This window comes from Cheilinus undulatus, linkage group 4, assembly GCF_018320785.1.
Source record: "Cheilinus undulatus linkage group 4, ASM1832078v1, whole genome shotgun sequence".
Taxonomy (NCBI): domain Eukaryota; kingdom Metazoa; phylum Chordata; class Actinopteri; order Labriformes; family Labridae; genus Cheilinus; species Cheilinus undulatus.
Window position 1 is genome coordinate 18746481 of NC_054868.1, and position 27337 is coordinate 18773817.

Below are 27337 nucleotides of genomic sequence, written 5' to 3' on the forward strand. Positions count from 1 at the left end.
AGTCCTTCAAGTAAGGAAAATTGTATTTGGTACATTGTTTTTGTTGTAATGCTTCTTGGCAGTAAATCTTATGCCATTGGAAAGCCTGTTTATAATCCCTTTAAAATGGTGCCACATTCGTAAGGAACGTGCATTTGTAGGATGAGCAGCAGAGCTGAGTTTGTGGTTTGAACACAAAAAAATTGCGAGATTGTCCCTGTCAGTGCCAAACAGCTTATTTTGCTGTCACCATTAACTCTTGTTTTGAGCTTCTGCTACCCCCAGGTGCTGCTGACAATCACAAATTTCCTTACTTTTTGTGCTAGAATTAATGGTTAAATTAAAGGTTGTTAGTGAAACAAACTACAGGTTTGACAAACAAAAAAATATGACCAACAAGCTGATATAAAATTTTGTTTAGAAAAGTGACAGAAGGGGAAGGCTTAAGCTTAAGTGGGAGTGTTGCTGACAATTTAGTTTAGTGGTGATATTTTGTATTTTAATGTCTTTGTTCTACTTAAATTTTTTTTAAGAAAAGTAAAGCACTGAGTTGTTTTTCTACAGATTTTCAGAATGTCTGATCCTGAAAGTTTCCTGAGATGCTTATTCACACAGAGAGAGGGATGAGAGAAGGGATTAGGAGGGAAAATTTACTAGAGGCCCTGAAGAAATGCCAATTGTCAGATTTCTTTGTTCAACTGATGGTCCTCAGAATGAATACCAGTTTCTCAGTAACTCCAGCGAAGCCTTCAGACTCTTAGACAGGACATCCTTTAATAAGTAATGCAAATGCCATAATTTCTGGCTTCAGGACACTCCTTGTTGTGGCACCTGTTTATCATGAGTCCCAGCAGCAGCAGTGACTCACTTCAGAGCATGACTCTAATAAAAGAGACCAGTTATCTTGTAATTTGGTTGAAGAAAACAACTTTTTTAAAATCAAGGTTGGATTAAGTGTTTCAGATGCATTTCAGGTGGTCAGGGACTCCAAATGCTGACTGGCTTCTGCAATACAGCACCAACCAGTTAATAATGTTGGCAGCACTTTTAGGTAGATCGTTGGCTAGATAAATACATCCTCTCTGATTTTCTATCCACACTCTCCCCATGGCAAAAATCCAGACACCCATATACAAATTATGCATTTTTTTATGCAGAATCTCGGGAGATGATCTATAAAAATGCTTTGCTTTTATCTTATGAAAACTGATTTTTTCAGTGTATGATAAACTAATGTATCATGAAATACTTTGTAAGCTTATTTTTAGGAACAAGAATGGTGTATTTTTGTATCAGAGGCCTTTAACAAAGTGAAAACATACTCTAAAATCTACTATTATTATGTACAGAAGCTGCAAAATTTTTGTGAGACAATCTTTCAAATTCTGAGAAAAAGTCAGCATTTTGAAATTAAAGACAATTCTGATGAAAAATGACAGCAATGTCAGAATTTTCAACGGCCATAACCTTCTTCCACAAATATGTTATCACTCTGGAAGTATGGCATGATAATATAATTTAACCCAATCATACTTTTCCTTGCTTGTGTTTGCTTATTTGTGTGCAGAGGCTGACTGTATGTTTATTCGTACATGTATAAACAACTCAGATACATGTAAATCACATGATTTCCAGTTCCAAGATTTCAAACATTCAGCAGGTACAAACAGCACTTCAAGTCAAGTTGTCATTTATATCTTAAAAAAGTAGTCCACTGTGAACAGAGGTTTTCCATTGAATCTGATCAAAATGAAGAGATTTAACATTTAAAACTAACACTAACTAACTAACAAACAACAAAATCTGTGCAAATATACACAAACATCAATCATCAAAGCGAACTGATCGACACGTGTTGACGTCGATGGAGAACTTCTTGTTGGACGGTGCACTAAATCCGAGTCCTGCACCTCTGTTATTGAAGTCCATTCTGCGTGACTGTGCACGTTCAAACTCTCCCAGAAGCCCTTGCTGCAACTTTTGCTGTGCGTCCTTCCCCAGTGCCATATTTGGTGCCCCGGAGCTCCCAGAAGCTGGTTGGAAACCCTTTTTGAAGCCGCCCATTAACCGGAGGAACTTCTGCTGCTGATCAGAGCTGTCAAACTGGGCCGTGCTCCACTGGCCAAACCCCTAAAAATAAACATGATGGACAGAAATAAGAAACAACACACTAAAGGAGAATGAAGCGGTAGCTATGAGCGGGGTTTAGTGCTCGAAGCTGTTTGTAGCGGCCAACTCAGAATGGTGATGTAGCTTTAGCATAGCATCAGTTTTACTAGAACTGGACCATGTTTCTATTTGAAATAAAGAATAAATACAACACAAAAAGCTTTTCATGATGTTTGAAATGTTTTTGCTCTCCTGACCTGCTTCAGCATGAGTTTCTGATCGTTACAGGGGGGAAAGCGTTAGTTGTTGTGTACAATGGTTGCTAGTGGAGTCATTAGCTTGGACATAGCCAAAGTGGTAGCTTTGTCAGAACTTGAGAGCCACACTTTAAGTTTTTCATGAAAGAAAATATGTTTTGGCTCTTCTCCCAGCCTGCTTCGGTATGGGTTTGCGATCTGTAGCTGTAGGAAAGCGGCTTTTTAATGGGAACTGGACCACATTTATTTTCAAAACAAGAGCACAGAGCCATACTGAAAGCTTGTCCTGGCAGAGAAAGTGTCTATTCATGTCTTCCAACGACCTTGGTATCAATTTTATTCACCGAGAAGCTCTGCCATTAACAATCTCCAGCAACGGTAGCCTGTCAGGTCAAAAGTAGTGCATGTGCAGAAAGTCATTTTGTCTTGTTACTCTGGTTGGCCTGTCATGAATGTGACAGACAGAACGTTTCTCCAATCACCTTCCAAGAACTTTTCTGTCCTGCCTACCATACCCACACACAGACCTTCTTAATCAACCCAACCCTACAACATGGCCATCACAGCTCCAACAGCACTGTCACCTTCAGCAGAGCCAGGCTTCATACAAGGAAGCTCTACTGGTGACTGGGCTGACACTATCTACCTTTCCATATGACTAGAACCCATCCTCACTGGATCAGGCATTAAGTGAGCATCTTAATGAAAAATATCAGCCTGTTTTCTTTAAACAGTTACATGTATACCTCACAGTCAGTCTTCACCGTGGATTTTTTTTTTTTTCCAATTCTTGGCATGCTGTGAATCATCTTGTCTAAACCAAACCATTGGCAACTGTTACAGGAAATAAAAATAGAATATAGAAATAATCTTGTTTTCAGAGCACATAAAATAACATTAACATGGATATACCAGTAAGGGTGGTTCATATCCAAGTTTCTGCAGCTTTAAGGAACTCTGTACTGACATAGCACAGTTTACTCATCACAGCTGTAAAACAACAGTTATATAACACTTTTTGTAGTCCTGCAGGAGTGTTTTTTAAAAAAAGCCACAATGACGTCATCAGGATCAATGTGAAAAAAAGCTTGGTCTTGCAGACTCTAAATTTATGGTAGAACACATGTTACACTCCTGTGAAGGATGACATTGGGACTCAAGGACATTTAATCAGGTGGCTGTGCATATTAAATAGACCTTCGGATTTATTTTACTGAAATTGAATGTGAAAAAGCAGGTATAGTTTGATAGACTGAAATAAAAGAAAAAAAATGTCTGACCGCAGGTTTGGCTGGTTTTGGAGGTTGAGATGCCTGGTCTATCTCCATCTGTAGAGCCACTCTTCTCTCCTATGACAACAGACAAACCTGTCATTTAGCCATACTGAACAAACCAGACATACTACAGGAATATTAAACATTCTAGGAAATGCCTTTTTGGTTGGTTACATGGGCAGTTGGATAAACCTCTCATGCATCTTCAGTATTTATTTTGAAACAAAGACAGAGAAGCCCTCAACACCAAATATTAGATAATTTATTTTTATTATAGAAGATGAACTTCTGTCCACTGTCTAAACTACACTAATAATAAGAAGGCAAAGCTGTAGTATCAAATCATGTCAATACTGTGTTAATGCTATTTAAACTGTGCTCTCACTAGTTTGTGAAAAACTTTCGTTGTAAATTTGACTTAAAATCTTACATTGGCAACAAGTTTTCAGTACTATCTAGGTAACGGATTAAGGAAATAATCATGGATGCATGATATTATCAGGATAGTAACGGTGTGGTGGATAACAGCTTAACAAGTAAACAATCAGTATTGGAAGATATGAACATTTCTGCAGGTTTAAAAAAACAAAAAAAAAAAAAAAAACAATTAATCAGCAAGATGCACCTGAATGTACCTTTGTGTTTCTTGGCTTGATGCTAACACATAATTAAAAAAATTGCCATTAACAAGTCTACAAGTTTAGCATTACTTAGTGGTTATCCAACAGAAGAAATCCTCTTTTTTACTCGACAACCATGAGTTTAACAGCTTGATTAATTGTTCATTTAGATATAAACATTCAGCAAAATCAATTGTTACTCAAGTAAAGAGAAATGTATTTAGTTGCTTGGCACCTAACCTGAGTCACCGGACATAACTATTTTCTTCTTCTTTTGTCATTTAATGGTTATTTGTTAAACATCTTTGAGCTTGAGCAGTTTTGCAAAGATTAATGGAGTAAAATTTCCAGATGTGCAAGCCTGATTGCGAACTATCCACACAGACTCAGTGCTGTGATTGTAGCCAAAAGTACATCTACTAAATACCGACTTGAATGGGTGAATATTTACGCAATCACTTATGCACATTACATGTTTTTTTGATTGACATTACTTTGTAGAAATCCATTTTCATTTCGACATTGAAGAGGGTAGTTTTTGTAAAAAAAAAAACAAAAACTAAAGATTAAACAAAAAACAAATTATATGACCATGATCGATTTACAAAAACAATGAAAGGGTAAAACAACCAATGTGGTACATACTTTTTACAGGTGCTCTAGTTTCCTAGTAAAACCAGGCACTGGTTAAAAAAATAAAAAAAATAAAAAAGGAAAAAATACACTTCTAAATAAAGATAATATTAGCATGAAAGATATCCTAGATAATTTCAATAACAGTGATTTGATGTTTGAAGTATGGATATACAGTATTGGATATGCTGATATTTACAAATTAATTTTAGCCCTGAAAAAACACACAATTTAAAGTTTAAAGGATGAACAAATGAACAAACTTTCGTCCTTAAAATACACGTAAAGAAAATGACTTAAGCTGACATAGTTCTGTTGGTCCAGCCCCAAAACTCCTCTAACCTTTTTGTTTGAATGGCCAATATTTACAGCTGATATAGGCAGGTTTCTACCGCCAAAATATTGATTTTTAATACTGGCAAAAATGTTGATATCTGCTGCAACAATAATTCACTTTATACGCTAAGATCTGCTTAAACTGATATTCTGATAATATCATGCATCCCTAATTTGAAAAATCTTTAATTCGGGATTAAGAGACAAGGGCAGAACTACTGTTCTCATCCAACTCACATTAAGTAGAAGAATATTTATTTATAAGTACTCATGTATTCTTAACTTCTAGTTATCGCCTTTCTTAATAATTGCATAATTTCTAAGAAAGACTGTGAATCAAAAACTTTCTCTTGAGGATTTTGTAACTGAATATTTCACTAAATGCAGACATGCCTTTATCAACAACATACACACTTAGTGACTAACAATGAGAGTCTTGTTCACCTGGTTTATTGTGACCTCATCAGTGTTTCCAGATTTCTCTGACATAAAGACCACGTCTGCTTGAGGAAACTCCTGAAACACAAACAAGGTTCAATTCTGTTGCTAAAAAACAAATTCATCAAAACTCATTGAATAATTTTTCTAAAAACTCAAACTTACATCTTCGTCTTTCATCTCTTCTTTGACCTTCTTCTTTTTGACACTTGTTTTAAAGCTCACATCCTCAGTTTCCTCCTGAACAGAGCTCTTCTTCCTTTTATTTTTTTTGCTTGTGTCCCTGCTCTTCTTCTCGACTTCTTCACTTTTGATCTCTAGTTGTTCTTCTTCCTCTGTCTTTTTCCTTTTCTTCTTTCTTGGCTCTGTCTCCTCTATTTCACTGACCTCTAAAGAAGCTTTTCTGCCCTTTTCTTTTCTTCCTTTTTTCTTTAGCTCAGTCTTCTTGTCCTCTTGAATAACAGACTCAATCTCTGCTGATTTTTGTTTCTTTATGGGGACACTGTCTTTGTCCTCATTGCTTGTTTTGTTTTTGTCTTTGGTCTGAGGTGTTCCTGCTTCGTTTTCCTTTAGTTTATTTTTTTTCTTTTTCACTTTCAGCTCTTTAACCTCATCAGTCTCTGTCTCAAGTGTTTCTATCTTCACTCCATTTTGAGCTGCTTTTATTTTACCTTGATTTTTCTTTTTGTGTGTACTCGATCCATTGTCTGCATCATCAGCTTTCTTTTTCTTCTTCTTCACTTTAAGCTCTTCAGCCTCACTGGTCTCCATCTCCATTATTTCTACCTTCACCTCATTCTCAGCTGCTTTTGTTTTAGTTTTCTTTTTCTTTTTATGTGCACTTATTCCATCCTCAGCTTTTGTCATTTCTTCACTGGTTGTTTCCTTTTTCTTCTTTTCTTCAACTTTTTCCTTTGTCTCTGTGCCTTTATTTAAAACAGTTTGTTTTGCCTTCTTGGCTTTCTTTGGTAATTTTTCTACTTTAGCTTGCTGATCCTCCTCCTCTTTCTTCATCTTTAAACTTTCTTGTTTAGTTTGCACGGATTTATCTTGTACTTTCTTCTTCTTTGTTACTTTCTTCTCAATCTTTTCTTCTTTCACAGAGCTTAGTGAAATTTCTACACAATCCTCATCATCAGCCAGCTTTGTCTTTTTTTTCTTCTTCTTCATGACTTCACCATTACAGTTCCTGACATCAGACGCCTCAGCATCATTCAGAGAATCTGAAACAATTTTACTCTTCTTCTTTTTCTTCTTCTCTTTCTTTGTAGGCCCTTCATCTAAAGACTCTTTCTCCATACTCAATGCATTAGTCTTTTTCTTCTTTTTGTTCTTCACTTCTAGGCTCTCATCATTGACAGGACAATTATTGTTTTCAGGTAGAGATGTGTGCTCTTTCTTATGTTTCTTCTTCTTTGCAAAGTTTTCTTCAACTTTGTCTTCCTCTATCTTCATTTTTACAACATTTACTGCTCCCTCGACACCAACAGACCTCCGTCTTTTCTGTGAAGAGTAAAACAAGACCAGTAACTACACCGTTTGATATTAAATCAAAACGACAGTATGCACATTCCATAACAAGAGTGTTCTCAATTAAAACAACACCAAAAAATAAAGAGTAGACAAGTACAGCTCAGCTCTGCCCACCTTCCTGATAGAGTGCAAGCTCCTTGCAAGGCATTCTGAGATTGCTTGCAGTGTAAACCAGGAAGGTTAGGAACTTTTCTCCCAAATTATTTGCACTATATCTATGAAACAAAAAATGATTGCTACCTTCCTACTAAATACACCATATGGAGTGAAACTGTTGTTGAAAAGACCCCTAAATTCAAAACAAGTATGAAGGTGGGCAGAGAGTGAAGATTATGAAGATCAGGGGTTGGGGGTGAGGTTATGTGTTATGGTGGCAGCTTGAACAACAAAACAGTTGATGTTGATGACATAGAATAATTGCGGCAGCACAAAGCACGAATGAGATTCAGAAATATGACTTAACAGCCAGTTTTCTAGGCTATGCATCATGGCAGCGACAATGACCAGATACAGACGTTAAGACTATAAAAATCAAGATTTTCTCTTGCTTTGACAACTACTGGAGATATTTGAGGTAAGTACTCTGCTTAGAAATATCACAGAAGTAGTCATTTTTTAAAATTACCATAGATATTTCAGAGTGAAAATTCTACATATTGTACCGTTAATTTGCAAATTAGGCTCTTGCACTTCATGTAGCTGCAGATTTGACTTATAGTACAAAAAAACACCTACCAAAGGTTTGGTGGCCTCCTTCGGCTGGGATTGCTGATCAATTTCTCTTTGAAGAGCCAGTAGTTTTACCTGCAGGTTACATGACAAGGTTTTAAAATAAAGCAATGCATGTTAAAGATGTATGATGTTTTTCTTACAATTATACACCATCGTATTACTTCTGTTACCCCTACGGATGCACCAACTCTTAGATTCATGTACAGAAAATCTAGGCTTATTTTAAACGTTTTACTAGTACTGTTACTTCTCAATGACAATTTTTAAAATGCAATTGAGGTTAGAAGTTGAAAAAAGCTTGTGAAGATGCTCCCCTTTGAGAATAACTGGAGTAATACTACACAGCAAAGTCAATTAGACAAAGACAAAGAAAACAAATGACATGGTCTTCTCTATTCAAATCTATAGCTATTGTTCGCAATATTTTCAAAACATAAGGTCTATAATAATTTCATATGTCTGTCTACTCAAATCGTTTTACTTGCAAGAGGCTTACATCTGCAATTAAGTAGCCAACCTTATCAAAAATGATCTCCGTAGATCTGGTTACACCCTTTTCAGAAACGAAAATCACCTCCTCATCGGACTCCGTCTGAGGAAAAAATATGAACATGGGATACTGATTACGTAAATTAACAAGCATTCAGTTAAAGTGGTCATTGATGAGCAAAACACCTTTGACCGTCACTTCGAGGAAGACCTGGTGAGCTTATTTAGTTATTATATATGCAGAGTCATTGGAAGGAATGACCTATTTTCATAGAAAATAAGTAGATAAAGAGTTTCTTATTTAGAGCCCTGATATATCTTGTCAGCTAGTATGCTAACGTTAGCCAGCCTGATAAAAAAGGGTTAACATGTTTGCATACAAATTGATCAGATAGCAAAACGCTGAGACTTTTTAAATCATGCGTGCATTAATTATTGTGAAATTAAACTTGAAAGGTTTACTTACTTTGCAATCTCTGAGAGTTCACGTGGATATTTTGGGTGCTGTTTCCTAGACCCGGAAGTAGTTTGCCTTGTTCCGGGTAGTTAGCTTAGTAACAAGGAAAGCGTCGCTAGCAACGCGCGCGGTAAGTGAACACTTTCCGGAGTTGAACAGTCTGCCATTGTGTCGAATAAACAGGTATGAGAAGTATGTTATAAATTGTAGAAACAGGCCCAATAACTGAAAATGTCCTGCATTAAATCATCATAGATAAACCTTTAGCTTTTATTTTACGGTTATCTTGCAGTGCTATCAAAAAGATAAATATGGGCAAGCTAAATTTACGATGAATTACAATGCCATTTTCTCTTGTTTTAAACCAGGAATTTTTGGGTTTTTTTTTTGTAAATATATTGTAAAATATACAGTGCTTATAAAATTTATTAGACCACCTGTCATATTTGTCTCAGAGACCATCTAGCATCATGAAGTGCTTTAATGCGGACTCTTTAATTTTCAGTCAGCTCTCCACGTTTTACCATTTTGAACAGGAATGAGGGATTTCAAACTGAATTCACCCAAATTTGGGCCGGCTCACTGGGCTTCTCTGAGAAGTCAGAAATTAATCAAGCATAACATTCAACCACCAAAACTCATTTTTCTGTTCAGGAATGCAAGTAAATAACTATAATTTGACATATTAATCAAGACATATTAATGTGGTTTACTATTTTTTCAGTTTTTTTGTAAATCAGTAAATTTGGAAATTCATGGATTACAATAATAATTATATTTTAGCATTAAAAATATCATTTGGGTGAAAGAGCTTCTACATATTGGTGTATTAACCATTGCAGAAACATAAAAAATGATTTTGGTAATTACCAATGCTGTTAATTTAGGGCAGCTCTGGCATAAACCTTACTTTGGTTAGGGTGGTCTAATAAATTTGTTAAGCACTGTAAATATAATGGATCCTATGAACTTTTATCTTCAGGGTTTTGAAATATGAAACATATTCCTTCATATGTTGACTTTAATCAATAGCCTATGCCTGTACAAAAATCTGAAAAATAATTTAACACTCTCTGAAAATCTTTCATAAAACCAATATCATGATGGGCTACATAGTTAGTTGAGTGCTTCCTTTGAGCCTATATGAGGGGTCATCAGAGATGCTGAGGTGAGCGCTCTTGAAATGGCAGACAAGTGTGATCAATAGTAGGTTGACCCCTGTGTCTTTGTTCTTGTTGTTTATCAGCAATACTTCAAATCTCAGATAACAAAGTCCAATCTAAAACCTCTATCTGATTAAGGTTTAGTGCTTTTAACTCATAAGCAAATTGAATTAGGACTTCACGAACATCGGATGCATGCTGTTGGTACCTTTTTGTTTTTTTATTTCTTAGTTATCATTTAGCCTTTCTCTGCATACAGATCATCTTCATACAAACAGAGAGATGGTTGTCTATGGACATCTGCAATTCCAGTCTAAAGTAAACTTTCTTTAAACACTAAGCTAAAGCAACACTAAACAAGATTGGAATATACACTTCACTTTGAACAAAGTTGGTTTCATACTTTGACTTTAAGCTCTCTCCTGAAAACTTCTATTATTAGTCCCTAGTAGGGTTGTGATGCCACAACACCAGAATTTTGAACCTCAGTTGACTTGAAGAATATAATCAAACAATACTGATACCTGTTTCAGTACCATACCAATAAAAACAGAAGCCACAATCAATATTAGGTATTACCTTGTTTTTGATAACCAAAAATTGCAAGAAAATTCCTGCACAATGTCAAAATCCCTGGCAATGTGTCAGTATAGAAATGTTGCCAGTGTTTATGTCTAATCTAGACTGTGTATTGGAGTTTTCCTACAACCTTTGATGCATAAATTCCTCTCCTATGCACCTGCCTTATGAAATAGATTTTTGTTGATAATTGATTAATTGGGAGTGTGTCATTTAAAAGCGTGAAATTAAGATGTAATATTTTACAATATTGGTCTCCTGCCAAAAATATCCACCTCCCACCTAGGAAAACATATGCCAATATCTGCCTGCAACGTCTGGCTATTACTTTAGCCTACGTATATTTAAAGCCATGCACCTGCTGAAGTTGTATCCTCCCTCGACTTCAGCCTCCACCTGCTACTTCTGCACTTACAACATCCGACTATGGTCTATTTTTGTTAGTGTTCATTTACATCATCTCTTCACACAGCCTTCCTCCTGTAGTCTGAGTTTGTAGTAGATAGATGCTCTGCGTGTCTGTTTTCTTTGTATTCCAGATTGAAGGCCAAGTGTCAGATCCCCACAGCTTTTAACAACATCTTTTAGGAGCTTCAGTCCAAACCTCCAGCCCCAAAGAGCCCAAACTTGAAGGTGTCTTGACTGCACAGGTTACTTTTAAAACACTCCTACATGCACTGAGGGATTTTAGAAACAGCAGCTTGTAACTATTTTGGATGGATATAGCGCTCAGTAGAACAACTCATGACGATTCAACCCAGCACAGTGGGAAGACATTGTGCAGACCTGTGCAGACATAGGAACAGTGTACACTCTTTTGTATGTGCAGTGTTTTAATGCCGTTTATAATTGCTAATTAATTCTGCACTAATATAAAGCTGTTAAGGATAACTAGTGAAATGTATCTAACAAGGCTGCATAAAAATCTGTTAAATGACAGGACAAGAAGTATCAGAAAATGTGCACCATGTATTAGCCACTTTGAGCAGATCACAGTACAGACATTCATGTTACGCTGCCATTAAACAGTGACAGTGCTATCATCATAGAAGCATCTCAAAGGAATATACCATTGCTTTTTCACATTTGGTTAATGAAAATGTTTAAACATTAGTCATATAGGGTTAATATATAAAATGATATTTACATTGTACAATATCAGAGCACACACACGGAAGCAAAGTTGTTACAACCCATAAAAGCAAGAAGAAATGGCTAAAACCACAACATGGGGAGCATTATTAAAACTCTGGGATTATTATTTGTCTTTTTGCCTCAGATGTCAGTTGCTAGTACACTTTAAACAGCAGCTGACTATACTAGTCAATCAGACTTTTTGCAGTGTCACTTACAGTGCATTCTGAAAGTATTCAGACCCCTGTCCAAATTCATTTTTTCCCACTTTGGTCTACACTCAGTACCTCATATTTTAAAGAATTTTAGATATTTTTGTGAATTTATTAAAAAGAAAAAGGACTGTAACTGCTTGCAGAGCTTATAGAAAGGATTGTTGACAGGCATAGATCTGGGGAAGGATATCAAAAACTGCTTTGCTAAAGGTTCCCCACGGCACAGTGGCCTCCATAATTCTCAAATGGACTCTTCCAAGAGCCTGCCACTAGGCCAAACTGAACAATCTGGGGAATGCCTTAGTAAGAGATATGACCAAGAACCCAATGGTCACTCTGACTGTGCTCCAGAGATCCTGAAGAGTGGCTAGACAGAAGCCATTCTTCAGTGATTAACATATTAAAGCCCACTTGCAAAAAAGTACCTGAAGTACTCACACTGTGAGAAATAAGATTCTCTGATCTGATGAAACTTAATTCAACTGTTTGACCTCAATTCTAAACGTTTTGTTTGGAGGAAGCCACCTGCCCAATACCTAACCTGACACCCGAAAGTGATTGGAGGAACGTTCTGTCTGTCACATTCATGACGGGCCAATCAGAGCGACAAGACAAAATTATGTTATACGCATGCACTTCTCCTGGTTGCTGAAGATTGTTGATGGCGGAGCTCCTCTGTAAATAAAACTGATGCAAAAGCCGGTTGGGAGACATGCATTAACATTTTCTCTGCTAAGATAAGTTTTCACTGTGGCTCTATGCTCTTCTTTTAAAAATAAATGTGGTCCAGTTCCTATCAAACAGCCACTTTCCCATGCTGAAGCAGACTGGGAGATGAGCAAAAAACCTATTTTCCATCATGAAAAGCTTAAAGAGTGGCTCTCAGCCGTTGTTTCAATAAAGAAATGTTGTCCACTTCTGAAAAAACTGCCACTGTGGCTATGTCCAAGCTAATCACTCCTCTAGCAGGCATTGTATATTCCCACTCACACAACAACCAACCCTTTCCCCCTGTAACTGACAAAAACTCATGCCAAAGCAGGTAGGCAGAAGAGCGAGAACATCTTTCCTATCATGAAAAGCTTTTATAGTTTATTTCAAACAGAAACGTGGAGAAGTTCTGGTAAAACTGATGCTATACTAGAGCTGCATCCAACCTAATCACAGCAGTAGAGGCAGCCATTGCAAACGGCTTTGAGTACAACTAAGCCCCGCCCACAGCTACTGCCTTATTCAACTTAAATTATGCTAATTGGTCTGAACAGTGTTTGGTTCAGCACAAACATAGTGGATTGAAGCTTTTTAAGGTGGATTCACCTGATGACAGAGATGGAGTCTGGCAAATCCATCTGCTTTGCAAGGTTACCCAATACCGGCCAAACTGTGAACCATGGTGGTGGCAGCATCATACTGTGGGGGTGATTTTAGCAGCAGAGACTGGGAGACTGCTCAGGGTTGAGAAATGGATTAAAGTACAGAGATATACTGATTGAAAACCTGTTCTGCAGCACTCAGGACTAGGGCTGGGCAATTAATCAAAAAATTAGATTAAATCGTAATATAGCCTGCTGCAATTTTCAAATCACAGGAGATGCGATATTTCTTAACCGGATATTTGTGTCAAAATACAGGTTTAAAACTTTCTTTTGCAGCAGAGGTTTTATGCATTACATATCATGCAATCATTCCAGTGCCATGTTTAAGAATAATCTACAAAAAAATCATACTTTCTTCATTTTTGTACCTTTTCTGATTAAATATGAGGATGACATAAAACATTCCCTTTAATACAACAATTCATATCCAATATGCAAAACCAGTCAAAATCAGCACAATTACATATTTTTAAAAATTGTTCAGCCCTAGTTTTATCTAATATTGTGTTGGTTATAATATAGAAAGATTTATTGCTTGTGTTTGTTGGAAAATGCATAAGATGAGGAACTTAAGGTATAATTGCATATCAAATCGCAATGGCAATATTGAGGAAATAAATTGCAATTAGATTTTTTTCCCAAATTGTTCAGCCCTACTCAGGACCTCAGACTCAGCTGAAGGTTCACCTTCCAACATGACCATGACCCTGCGCATACAACAACTACAACACAGTACTGGAGTAGGGACAACTCTATGACTGTACTAGAGTGGCTCAGCCAGGGCCCTGACATGAACCCTGTCAAACGTCCTGAAAATGGCTGTTCACTGATGGTCCCCATCCAACCTGACTGAGCTAGAGGGGATTTGCAAAGAAAAACGTCAGAAAATCCTCCAGTACAAGTGTGCAAAGCTTGTTGTGTCATATTCAAATGACTCAAGGGTCCAAATAATTATGTCAATGTTATATTTCAGGTTTTTTATTTCTAATAAATTTGCAAAAAAAATAAAATAGAATTCTGTTTTCACTTTTTCATTATGGGGCACTGAGTGTAGGCCAATGAGAATGAAAACATATATTTATATTTTTTTGACTGAAGCATCAGGCTGCAAAAAGTGACAACTTTCTGAGAACTTTATGAATGCACTGCATATGAACAGTACAAATGTGTTTAACTTTCTAGTTCAATTCACTATATAGAGGACTTTTCAGTCATTTTTATACATAATCTAAATGTGAACCTGCATAAAGAGCCTGATGTGATGTCGCAAACATCTCAGATCAAGTGTATAAAATGATTAATGGCCTTGTTGAATTCAAAGCGTATTTTAGAAACGTTCAGCGATAATTCACTGTTAATTGTGGACAAAAATGGTCCTTTAAGCTGTTGTTCCTGAGCTTTCCAGCGTTCACCGAGTATGGAATGTCTAAATTTCTACTTTTAGGGCACTTCAAATGTTTTTGTCTACTGACGTTTACAATGTCAGCGATAAACATGGAGCTCAACACTAAAACTACATCTCTGACATATTTATGTGTATATCAAAATACTAGAAAACACTCAGAATACATTATTTAAGACTAAAAACATTGCCTATAAACTGTGCTTTTACATGCTTCTCAAATAATCTCAAATACATTTCAAATATCACAATTACCAGACTTAACCAGCGCTGATAAAGTGCAAAATTACAACCTCTACATACTGCTCCATAGGTTTAGCAGTATTAAATGGCTTTTAATAATGTGCTTGCTTTAAAAATGAGTAATTCTAGAGCTGTATACTCCACTTTAGCCTTTTACATTGTCAGATAATCCAACAGATCTCTACAGACTCTGTTATATGTATGACATTGAAATCCGCCAAACTGCCCGACAGCACTGAGAACAAGCTGGAGAAAAACACTGAGTCCTTTTGGTCATTCCAGCATGAATTACAGGGGCCAAGCAGGCTGTGTGGGCGTATGAAGGTAATTTACATAAACATAATACAGTATTTTATTCAAGCTCCAGTGTATACCAAAGACAATGAAAATGTAGTTTAAATAAAGCACATATCCAATGTTTACCTCTCATTTGAATCATCTTTACTTTCTTGTGGTGTGACAGCAGCTTATTCAGCTGCCACTCTGAGCTCTCTCTCTCCTGATAAATACGTCTTATGATATAACTTAAGCTCTCCATAAATGCTCCTCTTTAGTGTATTTACAAATGAAAATTAAGACTTTGTTTTCTGATCTGATTTGATCGTATTAATGCACTGTAAACCCTCGCTTTATGAAAAAAAGAGGAATATGGGTCACTTGCGATTTAATGACTGGCCTGCCTTAAAGACATCATCAAGAAATTCAGCAGCACTTTATCAATACCATCCAGATTTGTTCCTATCCAAACAGATGTGCAGAAACACAAATATATATCAGACACAGTTAGTTCCTATAAACCCATTCTGTGTGACATGTAGCGCCTTGAATATTTCCTCCCTTTTCAAAGGCAACAGGAAATCAACCATCATTGTATTCTTCAGTCTTGTCCCGTTTCACCATAACCGTCGCCCAGTATAGTTTATTGGAGCCGTGGGCATCTATGAGAGGGAGAAAAACAGGGAGAGAGCACATCACTTATGCTTGGTTATTTTTGAAAACTATTCTAATTAAATAATTTTTTTCCTACACTTACAGTTCCCCCATTCATGACCAGAGCCATCTCAGTGGGTTGGTAGACGTGACCCCTGAAGGCGATGCCAGGTCGCGCTGTGCCCTGGTTACTGTGATATGTTCCAGATCGGAGAGCTGACAGATGAGAAAAGGTAAAGCACAAACTAGTTATAGAGGGCATACAAAGGTTCATGTGAGAAAAAATAAAACATGTTGAAAAAGGTTTCAACCTATGGGTGAAAACCAAACAAACTAAAGGACATGCCTCTCATTGGTGTGAACACAAAGCTGAGAGCAACGAACCCAGAGGGCCTTTACTTCATGTTTCTTGAGTCATTGCTGAAAGATATATTTAGTTTGTATACATCTGATACTTTATGACTAAAGTCTTACATATACTTTTAAATGATATCAGCTTGTGTTGTGGTATTCGAGAATGGTCTTGGTCTGGAGACTTTGCTTTGAATGTTTTGGCCTTGTCTTGGAATCAAGAGCATTTTACTCTGTCTTGTCTCTGTCTCAGACTGACAGGACTCAGGATTTTCCATTGAGACCAGTCGAGCCTACCACTGATGTGCTACTCTTCTATGTCATTAATGTGATAATAAGGAGAAGCATTATATACTGGGATTATAATGAACCCTACTATGCATGTTAAGGTCACAAATTACTGTAGTCTCTTATGTTTTGTAAATGCAACCAAGCTCTTCTATTGATTTGAGATTTTTTGCATGGTCTTGTCTTGGTCTTAGCTTGTCTTAGTCTCGACTTGGTCTTGACCCTTATAAGTCTTGGTCTTGCCTTGCCTTGGTCTCGGGCATGTATTGGTCTCAGATAGTGTGGTCTTAACTAAAACACTAACATCGATATTTTTGTTTTGGAATTTGCTTCTCCTCTGATTTAAATTGTTATTGGTTCTCCCACACCATTCATACATTGCTTCAACACCAATTTGAATCCCATTTGTAGGTAATCCTTAAAGTAATGCATATTGAAGTGTGAACATAAGCAGGGTGTGCAGCATTATGCTGGCTAACAAATGAAAAATTCAAGGTTGCAGAACTTAAAATTGAGATATGTTTTTGGGGTTTTGATTTGCATTAATGGTGATTAATTGTAATTAAAAATGTTTCTATTTTCACAGCCCTAGTTAAAAAAAAGAGACTGAGCTAGCACAGCATTTTTTTGTTTATACAATCCCCACCAAAAGTATTGGAACAGTTGGCCCAATTCCTTTATTTTTGCTGTAAACTAAAAACATTTTTGTTTGACATCAAAAAATAAATGTGAGACAATAGTTCAACATTTTAGCTTTCATTTCCAGGTATTTACATCCGGATCAGATAAATAACTTAGGAGATTGCTTTATTTGTAATGGAACACCAAATTTTTAGGTGAGCAAAAGTATTGGAACAGATAGACTTAAAATAGACAAGACTTAATATTTAGTTGGAAATCCGTTCCTTGCAGTAACTGCATCAAGCCTGTGACCCACTGACATCACCAAACCTTTACATTCTTCTTGTGTGATGCTTTTCCAGGCTTTCACTGCAGCCTCTTTCAGTTGTTGTCTGTTTTGGGTTGTTACTCTCTTCAGTCTCCTCTTCAGCAGGTACTTGGCCAGTCTAAACCTTCCACTTCTTGCCCCTGATGAACTTCTGTTTGTATTGGCAGTGTGTTTTGGGTCGTTATCTTGCTGCATGATGAAGGAGCTCCTAATCAGTTTGGTTACATCTTTCTTTAAATTTGTAGACAAAATGTTTCTGTAGACTTCTTGAGTTCATTTTGCTGCTACCATCATGTGTTACATCATCAATTTGGATTAATGAGCACATCCCAGAAGAAGCCATGCAAGCCCAAGCCATGACATTACCTCTACTGTGTTTCACAGATGAGCTTTTTTGTTTGAGATCATGAGCAGATCCTTTCTTTCTACAAACCTTAGTCTTTCCATCACTTTAGTAAAGGGTTATCTTTGTCTCATCAGTCCATAAAACTTTGTTCAGAATGTTTGAGGGTGGTCTCTGTGCTTTTTGGCAAATTCCAGCCATGCCTTCCTGTTCTTCTTGCTAATGAGTGGTTTGCATCTTCTGGTGTAGCCTCTGTACTTTAGTTACTGAAGTCTTCAGTAGATGGTGATACCTTCACTCCTACCCTCTGGAGGTTGTTGCTGATGTCACTAACAGTAGTTTTAGGGTCGTTCTTTACAGCTCTCACAATGTTTCTGTAGTCAACTGCTACGTTTTCCTAGGTCTACCCATTCACAACTGTTACTGACTACACCAGTGGTTTCTTTCTTCCTCAGGACATTCCCAATGGTTGTACTAGCCATGGCCAATGTTTGTATAATGGCTCTGATTAATTTTCCATCTTCTCTCACCTTCACAATTGCTTGTTTTTCCCCCATAGACAGCTCTCTGAGTTTTATAATGGTTACACCTCTAACTATAAATACAGTCTGCACAGGCAAAACCCAAATGTGAAACTGAGCATAGGCATTCAACACTATTTATTGTGTGAATAATCAATGTCATTGGACACACCTGGGCAATAAAACACACCTGTCAGTCACATGTTCCAGTACTTTTGCTCACATGAAAAATGGGTGGGTTAAAACAAACAATGATATCTTCAAAGTGGTGTACCAGATCCAGATGTACACACCTGGAAATAAAAGCTGAAATGTTGATCTATTGTCTCATAATGTTTTGATGTCCAACCCAAATGTTTTTAGTCCGCAGCAAAAATAAAGAAATTGGGACAACCGTTCCAATACTTTTGGAGGGGACTGTATGTGCGGTGGAGTTATGCTGCCATGTTATGCTGATGACAGTCAGGAATGAATCACGCTCATGTGCACATGTGTTTTAGGGATGCACAATATTGGATTTTTGCTGATATTCAGCGTGCCCATTTTTACAGATTCATTTTTGCCAATACAGATATTGATACCAATATTTAAATATGTTTTACATAACTAAAAATTCAGTCCTTTGAACACATTTTAAGGTTAGAGGATGAAAAAAGACACAGACTGTTTTTCTTAAAAAATGCTTTAAAGTTTAGAGAATGAGGATGAATAAAGAAAAAGATCAGTATATATGGCCAAATTTTACAGTCGATATATGCTGATATTCACAAGTCAAAGTTCTGCCTTTGCATGCAAAAGGAGACAAGGGTTGTGTTTAAAATCACACACCCATCCTCTTCCCTCCATACTGAGCTGTCTATAGAGGAAGTTTTAGTGCACTCAATGGCACAGTAATGTCATTGCTGTCATACTTTTTGTACAGTGTATGTTTAAAATGTGCAGCAACAATGCCTAGAGACTGATCATAAATAATAACAGCTGTATTTCACTGATAAATAATACTGTACTGAATGTACCTCACAAAAATGTTGCTTTGGAACATTAAATAAATTAAAAGTTCGACAAGTTTCAGCAAAGTATCGATTCATATTTTCACGTTCTATTTCAATTATTTATGCAGATGTACCACAGTCTCATATTTCTTTGTTGCCACAGACAGAAAAGCTATTCTATTGTAAATTTGTTGCACTTCATAAAACAGATTATATATTTTCAGTAAAATTGTCTTCAACTGCTTCTCTTGTCTTGAACAGTTAAAGTTTACTTGTGGCCAGTTGAAACAAAGCAATGCATGATGTATTTATATAGCTGTGATAGTGACCATCTGGTGTAAACAATTTTTCACAAAGTATTATGGGATACAATGATATAATTATACTCATTAGAAATTCAAACAGCACTACAAAATGGTGTTTCCATTATATTGTGCACTGTTTATCAAATATAGTGTGATTGTGAACACAGCCTATGAAGTTTTTTCTCCTCTATTCTGTTCTATTGGATTCTAATAAAACATGCCTCTTGGAGAAAGATGACATTCTTTGTCAACCTGGGCCTTTTTTAATGATTTCTGCCTAAACTCCACCATCACAGTCTATTATAACATGACTCACAAGTCCTACCGTAGAAACTAAAAGACAGGTCATGGTCCTTACAGGTAACAGAAGCAATTCTTACAAACAAATAGTAAAACCTCAGGGGGTTCAGTCAGAGTTACTCATCTTTCCTGTCTGTATTACTCTGCTTTGTTAAAATTAGCCTGATGTCAACATGTCTGCAGCTAGACTTCATCTTGTCATGCAGCCGAACATTTTCCAACCATATCACAGATCTCCTGAAGGAGAGCAACATGCTGTAATGACTATTTCTTCTACTGCCTCCATTCTGTGTTTATTTGTACTTATCCAGCTATATCTCTCAGTCTGTGCTGTGTTTCAGATAGATATGATGAGCAATCAAGGAGAGATGACTCACGCATTCCCCTCTAAGCCTGATGGATAATCAGGCTCTCATATGGTTTAATTGGATTTTGGTTTGATTACAGTTGCTAAAAGTGAGTCACAATGTTCAGATGGGAAAACTACATGACACTCTAGGTTGTATGGTTCTATGTAAACTGCCCTGCTACTGTAAGCCTGCTCCTAATGACGGAGTCCCACGCTGTGTTATTGGTATAGGCTACTTTTACTCTCACCACTGGTGTGTATTTGAGCACAGAAGAGATACAGGTGTAACATATCTAATCCTTTTTTGCATTTTTTTAAATAAAAGAAAGTCTAAACTTAAAAAAATGCTATTGTATAAGCTAAATGAAATCAACCACTTCAAATGAAATGAAATCTCTTAACGTTGAGCTGCTGTGATTCTCACATGCTGCAGTGCACAGCTGCAGCTGTAAAGTAGGCAATAGGCAAGTCTGAAGCTGAACACACACTACAAGATAATTTTGTCAATTATCTGCCTCATACCACCCTCAAACAAAGTCGGCAAAGGCCAGATTATTGTGTGGTTCTAAAGATTGTCTTGCTAAATTGCCCTGTGGTGTGGGGTTTGTTCAGAATAACTATTTCCCTCTCCAACCTGCTTGAAAGATGATCAGAAGCGCTCTGACTCAAGGTGATTTACATTAAACATGTTCAGTATCTATTATCAGATATCCTATTGTGTCGGGTGAACATTGAGAACAGCCAGGCAAGACTGCAATGTGGGACGGTGAAACAGCCAATCAGGAAGCAAGCTAACTGAAAAGGGAAGCACAAAAAAAAAGCCATGGCAACGATACTAAACATAAAACTTAAAGTTTAGATGAATGTCAGAAATGGAGGAGCAACTTGTTGATTTTTGGCAACTAAACAAGTGTTTAACAACTTGTACTGTAAAAACAAACCATAACTGACAAAGGGGGAAGCTGGACCAAATTTGCTACTACAAGAGATGTAGCAGGTAGCTAACAGCTAGTCACATTAGCTTGTTTACTCTAAAGTTGCATTTGACAACGCAAGATTTAGAGTTTTTGGAGATCAGTGATCATAACTTGTTAGTTTGTGGTGTGCTGTGTTTATCATCTCGTTACACACCACACACATATGAACAGAACAGTTAAAACTGTCATTATAGTTCACCATGTGCGGCGTCTCTCACATTGAAAAACTGGTTACATTTTTTAAATTCTTTAGTGTGTGGCAGGCTTGAGCAGTTAACAAAGCATATATTAATAAGTGCGGGGAGGTGTAGCATAACAGGAATCCATTTACGGAGGACCAGCCTTGTGCAAGCAGGCATCCATCTCAAGCGCCATGCTAATGCCGTGATACTCAACCCGCAGCTCCAGAGCCGCATGTGGCTCTTAAGTGACCACTTGCGGCTCTTTCAAGGCTTACTTGGAAAAAAAAAATCCAAAGACCAATATGAGGCCCCTCCCCCTTTAACTAAAGAATGAAAAATAAGTGGGGAAAAAAATGAAAAAGTTTCTCTTCTATGTTCATAAAGCCACGGAACTCCAGTAAATGCCCCAGTTTGAGATATAAATACCCAAATAGCCAAACATAATTCATCATTTTCTTTGAAAAGCATCTCATAGCTCAAACTCCGCGCATTCTAATGTCTTCAGAAATCTTTAGGCCAGCTGGAACTCACATAATGCTGGTGTTGGGCCTAAAACTGGTTTCTCCAAAATGGCCACTTTTCAGGGAACGAAAAAAATTGATCTTTTGACATACGTTAGGCTATTGCTTTAAAATTAGTTCAAACCACTGGCAGATGTAAAGGGTGACCAATAGCACTGATTTATAAAAACAAATGGAAATCATAAAAAATTGAGATACAAGGTTTTAGCCTGATGTCAGTAAGAAATCAAATAAATATACGCTCATTATCATTGACAGATTGTTTCTTATGGTACTGTACAGACATTTATATCCCATTAACCTCATAATTATCCCCAAAATCACAGTTTAGTACATTTTCAACTACAGATTAACTGATCTATTGTCTACCTTACATTCCCGGGTTGTATTGTGGCTCTCACTGAAGTATTTTTTAGACAATGTGGCTCTTTGATAAAATAAGGTTGAGTACCACTGTGCTAATGTAACTATGACCATAGCACCCTCAACTATAGCCTGAGTGCACATATGGGAGATAGACTGTATATCCACAGTGCTCTGGTCTCTGACTGCTGGTGGTGATATCAGACAGACTTAAATGTACAACCCTAATTCCCAAAAAGTTAGGGCGCTGTGTAAAATACCAGAATGCAATGATTTGCAAATCTCATAAACCCATATCTTATTCACAATAAAACATAAACAACAGGCAACATAAACGTTTTACCATTTCATGAAAAATATTAGCTCGTTTTGAATTTGATGGCAGCAGCAACAAAAGGCTGGAAAAGTAAGTAATGACAAACAGCTGAAGGAGAATTTTGCAACTACTTAGGTTAACTGGCAACAGGTCAGTAACATGACTTGGTATAAAAGGAGAATTTTAGAGAGGCAGAGTCTCTCAGAAGTAAATATGGGTCAAAGAAATCTGCGTGAAACTGGATCTAAAATGTTCACGTCCCCAAATGAAGTTAAAGCTGTGTCATGGGAAGAAGAAGCCATAAGTGTACTCGATCCAGAAGAGCCACTGTCTCCTCTGGGCCAAAGCTTCTTTTAAAGAACTGAGGCAAAATGTGAAACTGCTCTGTGGTCAGATGAAACAAAAGTTGAGATTCTTTTTGGAAACCATGGACTCCATGTCTGTGACTTAAAGAGAGGAACATCCAGCTTGGTATCTGCTCACAGATCAAAAGACTGTATCTCTGATGGCATGGGGTAGCATTAGTGCCTACAGCATGGGCAGCTTAGACATTTGGAAAGGCACTATCAATGCTGAAAAGCATAGAGGTTTTAGAGTAGCATATGCTCCCATCTAGACAATGCCTCTTCAGGGAGGGCTTGCACATGCTACATAATGGTAAACATGGCCCTGTCCCAACTTTTTTGAGATGAGTTGCTGCCATCAACTTTAAAATGAGCTAATATTTTTTTCATGAAATGGTATAAAGTCTCAATATCAACATGTTTTATGTTTTTATTCATTTGTGAATAAAATATGGGTTTATGAGATTTTCAGGTCGTTGCATTCTGTTTTTATTTGCATTTTACACAGCTGCCCAACTTTTTTGGAATAGAGGTTGTATAGATTAGTCATCAAAAGAGAAAACTTATTTTTTCAGCTCTAATCATATGACACAGAATTAGCAGCATGTTGTGGTTCAGGTCATGTGACTAACATTGCATGTCCTGTGAAGTGTTATTAAGCATGTGCACATCACCGTCACAGCTGTTAAACAATATAATTCAGCTCGGATTGACAATAATCTGTTTTCATGCTTTTTCAAAAATACTGACAGGCAAACAGCCAACAACCACATTTAAGATCCCAAAGATAGATAAGGTCAGGAAGTCAGCGATTGTCTTGTGTTTTCTATCCCTTTACATTCCCAGATGTGACTTTGAATCTGGGAAACACAAAATTCATTCACCACTTTTGAAAAATATTTGAGGCAAAATAAATTCATAGAGTCAGTTGCTAAGCAACTGCATTTGGCAAACACTTTAAAGTGATGTATCTTTAAACCCAGCCTTTAAAATATGACCTCAAAGGCAACATTCAACCTAGGTAGAGACAATTATTTCCCTAGAAACTGACCCTTTATTTCTGTTACATAACAAACACAAACAGACACAGAAACACATTATGTAAGCTTACTTTCTCCGTGCTCCTCGATAGAAAAGGCCTGGTTTTCTTGAAAGGGTCGGTGCGAGTGTGCAGGGTGCTCATCTTCAAAAGGTGGAGGTGAGGTCGGGTGACTGGTATCGAAGAAACTTTGTGTGTTGGACAGTGGAGGTTTCCGAAGACAAAGGTACGTTTCTGGGATGGCGTGGAACAGCAGCAGGATCCAGCCCTGGATGACCAAGGCCACTGCTAACGCAGGCTCATCCAGCACCTTTTCTTCCCTCTTTCCTCCGCCCAACCTATCCCCCTTCCCCTTCCCCCTCAGCATCTGGCTGCCATAGAGATAAAACCCCAGCCAGGCCACCCATAGCAGTGCTGATGCCAAACTTGACAGGAAGAGCCAGACAGCGTTACACTTCCATCTCTGTTTTTCATTTTCTCCTTCTCTATCTTCTTCACCCCCACCTGCTCCCTCAACCCCCAACTCTCCTCCACAAAGCACCACTCCAAGAGAGAGCCCCATAGCTATGAGGAGCAGCCCAAGGGTGTAGCTGCAGGTCAGGGCAAAGTCTAAAGGTGGATATTCACAGGCTGGGTGACCCTCTCTCACTACAGTCAGCAGGACCCACTCAGCAGAGATGATCCCCTGAACCAGGGCCAGGGCCAGACCCAGAGCTGCGAGGGAACTGCCTGAGGGGCTCGTCTGTCCAGCCACAAGCCTCCTGAGCCTCACTCCCTGAACCAGCAAGCTTGAGAAGCAGAGGGCGAAGAGGGGCCCCCAGAAGGCCCTGCGCACCACACAGAGGGCTTGATTCTTGCCCACGAGGAAGGCTAGTGATATGGAGAAGAGTCCCAGGAGTGTGCCTAGGAGCAGGAGGAGAGGCCCAAAGCCGGACCGCCGGGAAGGCTCAGGGATGGAGTGCAGCCTGACCAGTAGGAGCACGGCGAGGACGAGGGAGCTGAGGCCACCACAGCAGGCCACGGCCTCCAGAACCACGCCCCACACTGACTCCAGGTCACACAGCACTCTGTAAGGTGGGTCAACATCAACGCTGCATCCCCGGGGAGGAGGGGGAGATGGGTGGGCCCAACCGTATCCGATCAGAGGCAGAAGGCAGAGGATGATGGGGCTGACGGCCATCTTAGAAGAGACAGAAATATGTATTGAAAAAGAGAAGGCAGGGAAAGGGTTAAAGGAGAGGAAGCGAGGGAGAAAGGTACAGAGAGATAAACAAGTGGAGTGACATTGTGGAGGAGGATGCAATGAGGAGGGGGTTGGAAGACAGGAAGGTGAAGTCGTGATTCATCACTGAACATTAGTTTCTACACCATCTGTTAGCTTCATAATATAGATACTAAATATATATCTGTATAAAGAACCCATCAGGCTGTTAGATGTCTCAGACTAATGAGGCTTTTTCTTTCTTTTAGTCACAAACAGACTCAGTGCACAGAAAATATCTGCTTTTAGCACTGGGCAATGGTTTCCCTGGAAACGGGAAACAGCGTGGGCTGGCTACACTGCACACTGGGCTTTTGAGAAGTCGAGTTTCAGTACCCGAAAGCACAGAGAACACACAAGCAAGGGCGCGCACATGCACATTGTTTCTCTCAGGACTGTCATTGTCACCAGAACCAAAACACCAGTTGAATATTTACAAAATAATTTCATGTTTCAAACCTCAAAATGGTCAAGATTAAGGTCAAATACCTCTTAAACACTTATTTGTTTCATTTATGTTTTATTCATTTGTGCTTCTCTAAATGTCAGCTGTACGCTGCAATGACTGTGAAGGATATGCTGCATTTCTTGTGAACTATTCTTGTCTTTTGGGTATGTTCCAGATAAATAAAGATCAAATCAAATCAAAGAGGGAACACAAATCCACAAACAGCACACAGAAAGTAGCACAATGATAAACATCCAACAACAATCATCTCAAACTTACCTCAAATAAAGTCTTGGCTCAATATCCCGATTATTGACAATCAAAAGGCATCAACATTTTCCACTCTTCAACCCTTTAACTTTTCAAAAATTCCTTTATACTCCCAGTTGATGAAATCCTCCAGGCAGCAGAAACCAAACCGTTTTCATCTTTTGTTGCTTTCAGCGTTCAAAGCTCTGTTTCAAAATATAAAAAGAACGCCATTAATGTCCTCCTGCTGCAGGGACATGACCGGCTGCTCCGCAAAAAATCCACAATTATGATGCATGCCTTGATACTTCACACACCCACATAGTCAAATTTATCTGCTGCCACTCTTCTCGCTTACTGTCTCCCCTCCGTCCTCTTTCTATTCACTCAGTCTGCTCGTCTGTGTTTCTCTCTGCCTGCTTCATGCTGAATCTGCGGAGGTGTCAACAGAGATGCAATCCCACCTTCACTCCTCGTCACCCACACAAGGACTACGATTTGCTGAGGCACCTGTCTAACTAAGGAGGAAGGAAGAACAGCATATAAGCAGGATAATTCACTGCATATCCAGCATTAGTCACTCATTTGCACATCATGGTGTTATATCCTGCCCACTGGTTCCCACGTCTTCCTCACACTCACAACTTTGGGAGATGTTGCTTTATATTTGATCAGGAGATCAGGCAGAAAACAACCAAGGTCTCTTCAGTAAGATGTCAGTGAACGGTGTGGATTGCAGAGTGATGATTGGCTTTGGAAGAGGAGGGGCAGATGGTCAATCTAAACACAGGTGAGCCTTGAGGCCACGTGGCTGTCCTGGTAGAGAGTCTTACGTAATACCCATGAAGACATGATTCAGCCAAGTCTCCCATTAAAGTGGAGTAATCTCTTCACCAGGAGATGTGCATGCATGTAGGGCCGGAGGGCAGCACGACACAAGGGAAAAACAGGAGTGACCACTACAGGCTAATTGAATCAGTGTAAGAGAGACAGCTGATGGACTGAGGTGATCTCAAATAGAGGCCCGACAAAGGAGAGCTGCTTTATGGTACACAAATAAATTCAGAGACACAGATGTAAGTAAAGTAGTGCACACCTGCTCCCTGCTGTGTCAGACACGACAGTCTAATCCAGATCCTTAGTCTTCACATGCCAGGAAGGGAAGCCAAATGAACATTAGCCAGCATCAATTTCCTTGTTTCAGGTTAAAACACCTTCAATGAGCCTGAATGACTATTACATATCTATTTCTGGATTCTGTGTTAAGACTTCAATGATTAACCAGGTTGGTAGTGTTGTGCCTTAGGTTTGGGGATAAAACTTTCATCTTTACATGTTAG

The 27337-nt window shown here is 38.2% G+C and overlaps 2 protein-coding genes across 2 annotated transcripts; both read right to left on the reverse strand.

Moving 5' to 3' along the window:
• Positions 1-1426: 1426 nt before the first annotated feature.
• Positions 1427-8924, reverse strand: knop1 (lysine-rich nucleolar protein 1). The gene is made up of 7 exons (XM_041784490.1): positions 8867-8924; positions 8429-8503; positions 7915-7983; positions 5812-7149; positions 5653-5724; positions 3626-3694; positions 1427-2109 (listed from the first exon to the last, which is right to left on the reverse strand). Exons 4-7 carry the CDS (start codon positions 7099-7101, stop codon positions 1804-1806), a joined length of 1737 nt encoding a protein of 578 aa, XP_041640424.1. The 5' UTR covers positions 7102-7149; positions 7915-7983; positions 8429-8503; positions 8867-8924; the 3' UTR covers positions 1427-1803.
• Positions 8925-13969: 5045 nt separating this feature from the next.
• gprc5bb (G protein-coupled receptor, class C, group 5, member Bb) lies at positions 13970-26371 on the reverse strand. The gene is made up of 4 exons (XM_041785843.1): positions 26028-26371; positions 24112-25219; positions 16003-16115; positions 13970-15907 (listed from the first exon to the last, which is right to left on the reverse strand). The coding sequence occupies exons 2-4, from the start codon at positions 25217-25219 to the stop codon at positions 15863-15865; spliced, it is 1266 nt and encodes a 421-aa protein (XP_041641777.1). The 5' UTR covers positions 26028-26371; the 3' UTR covers positions 13970-15862.
• Between the last annotated feature and the right edge of the window lie 966 nt (positions 26372-27337).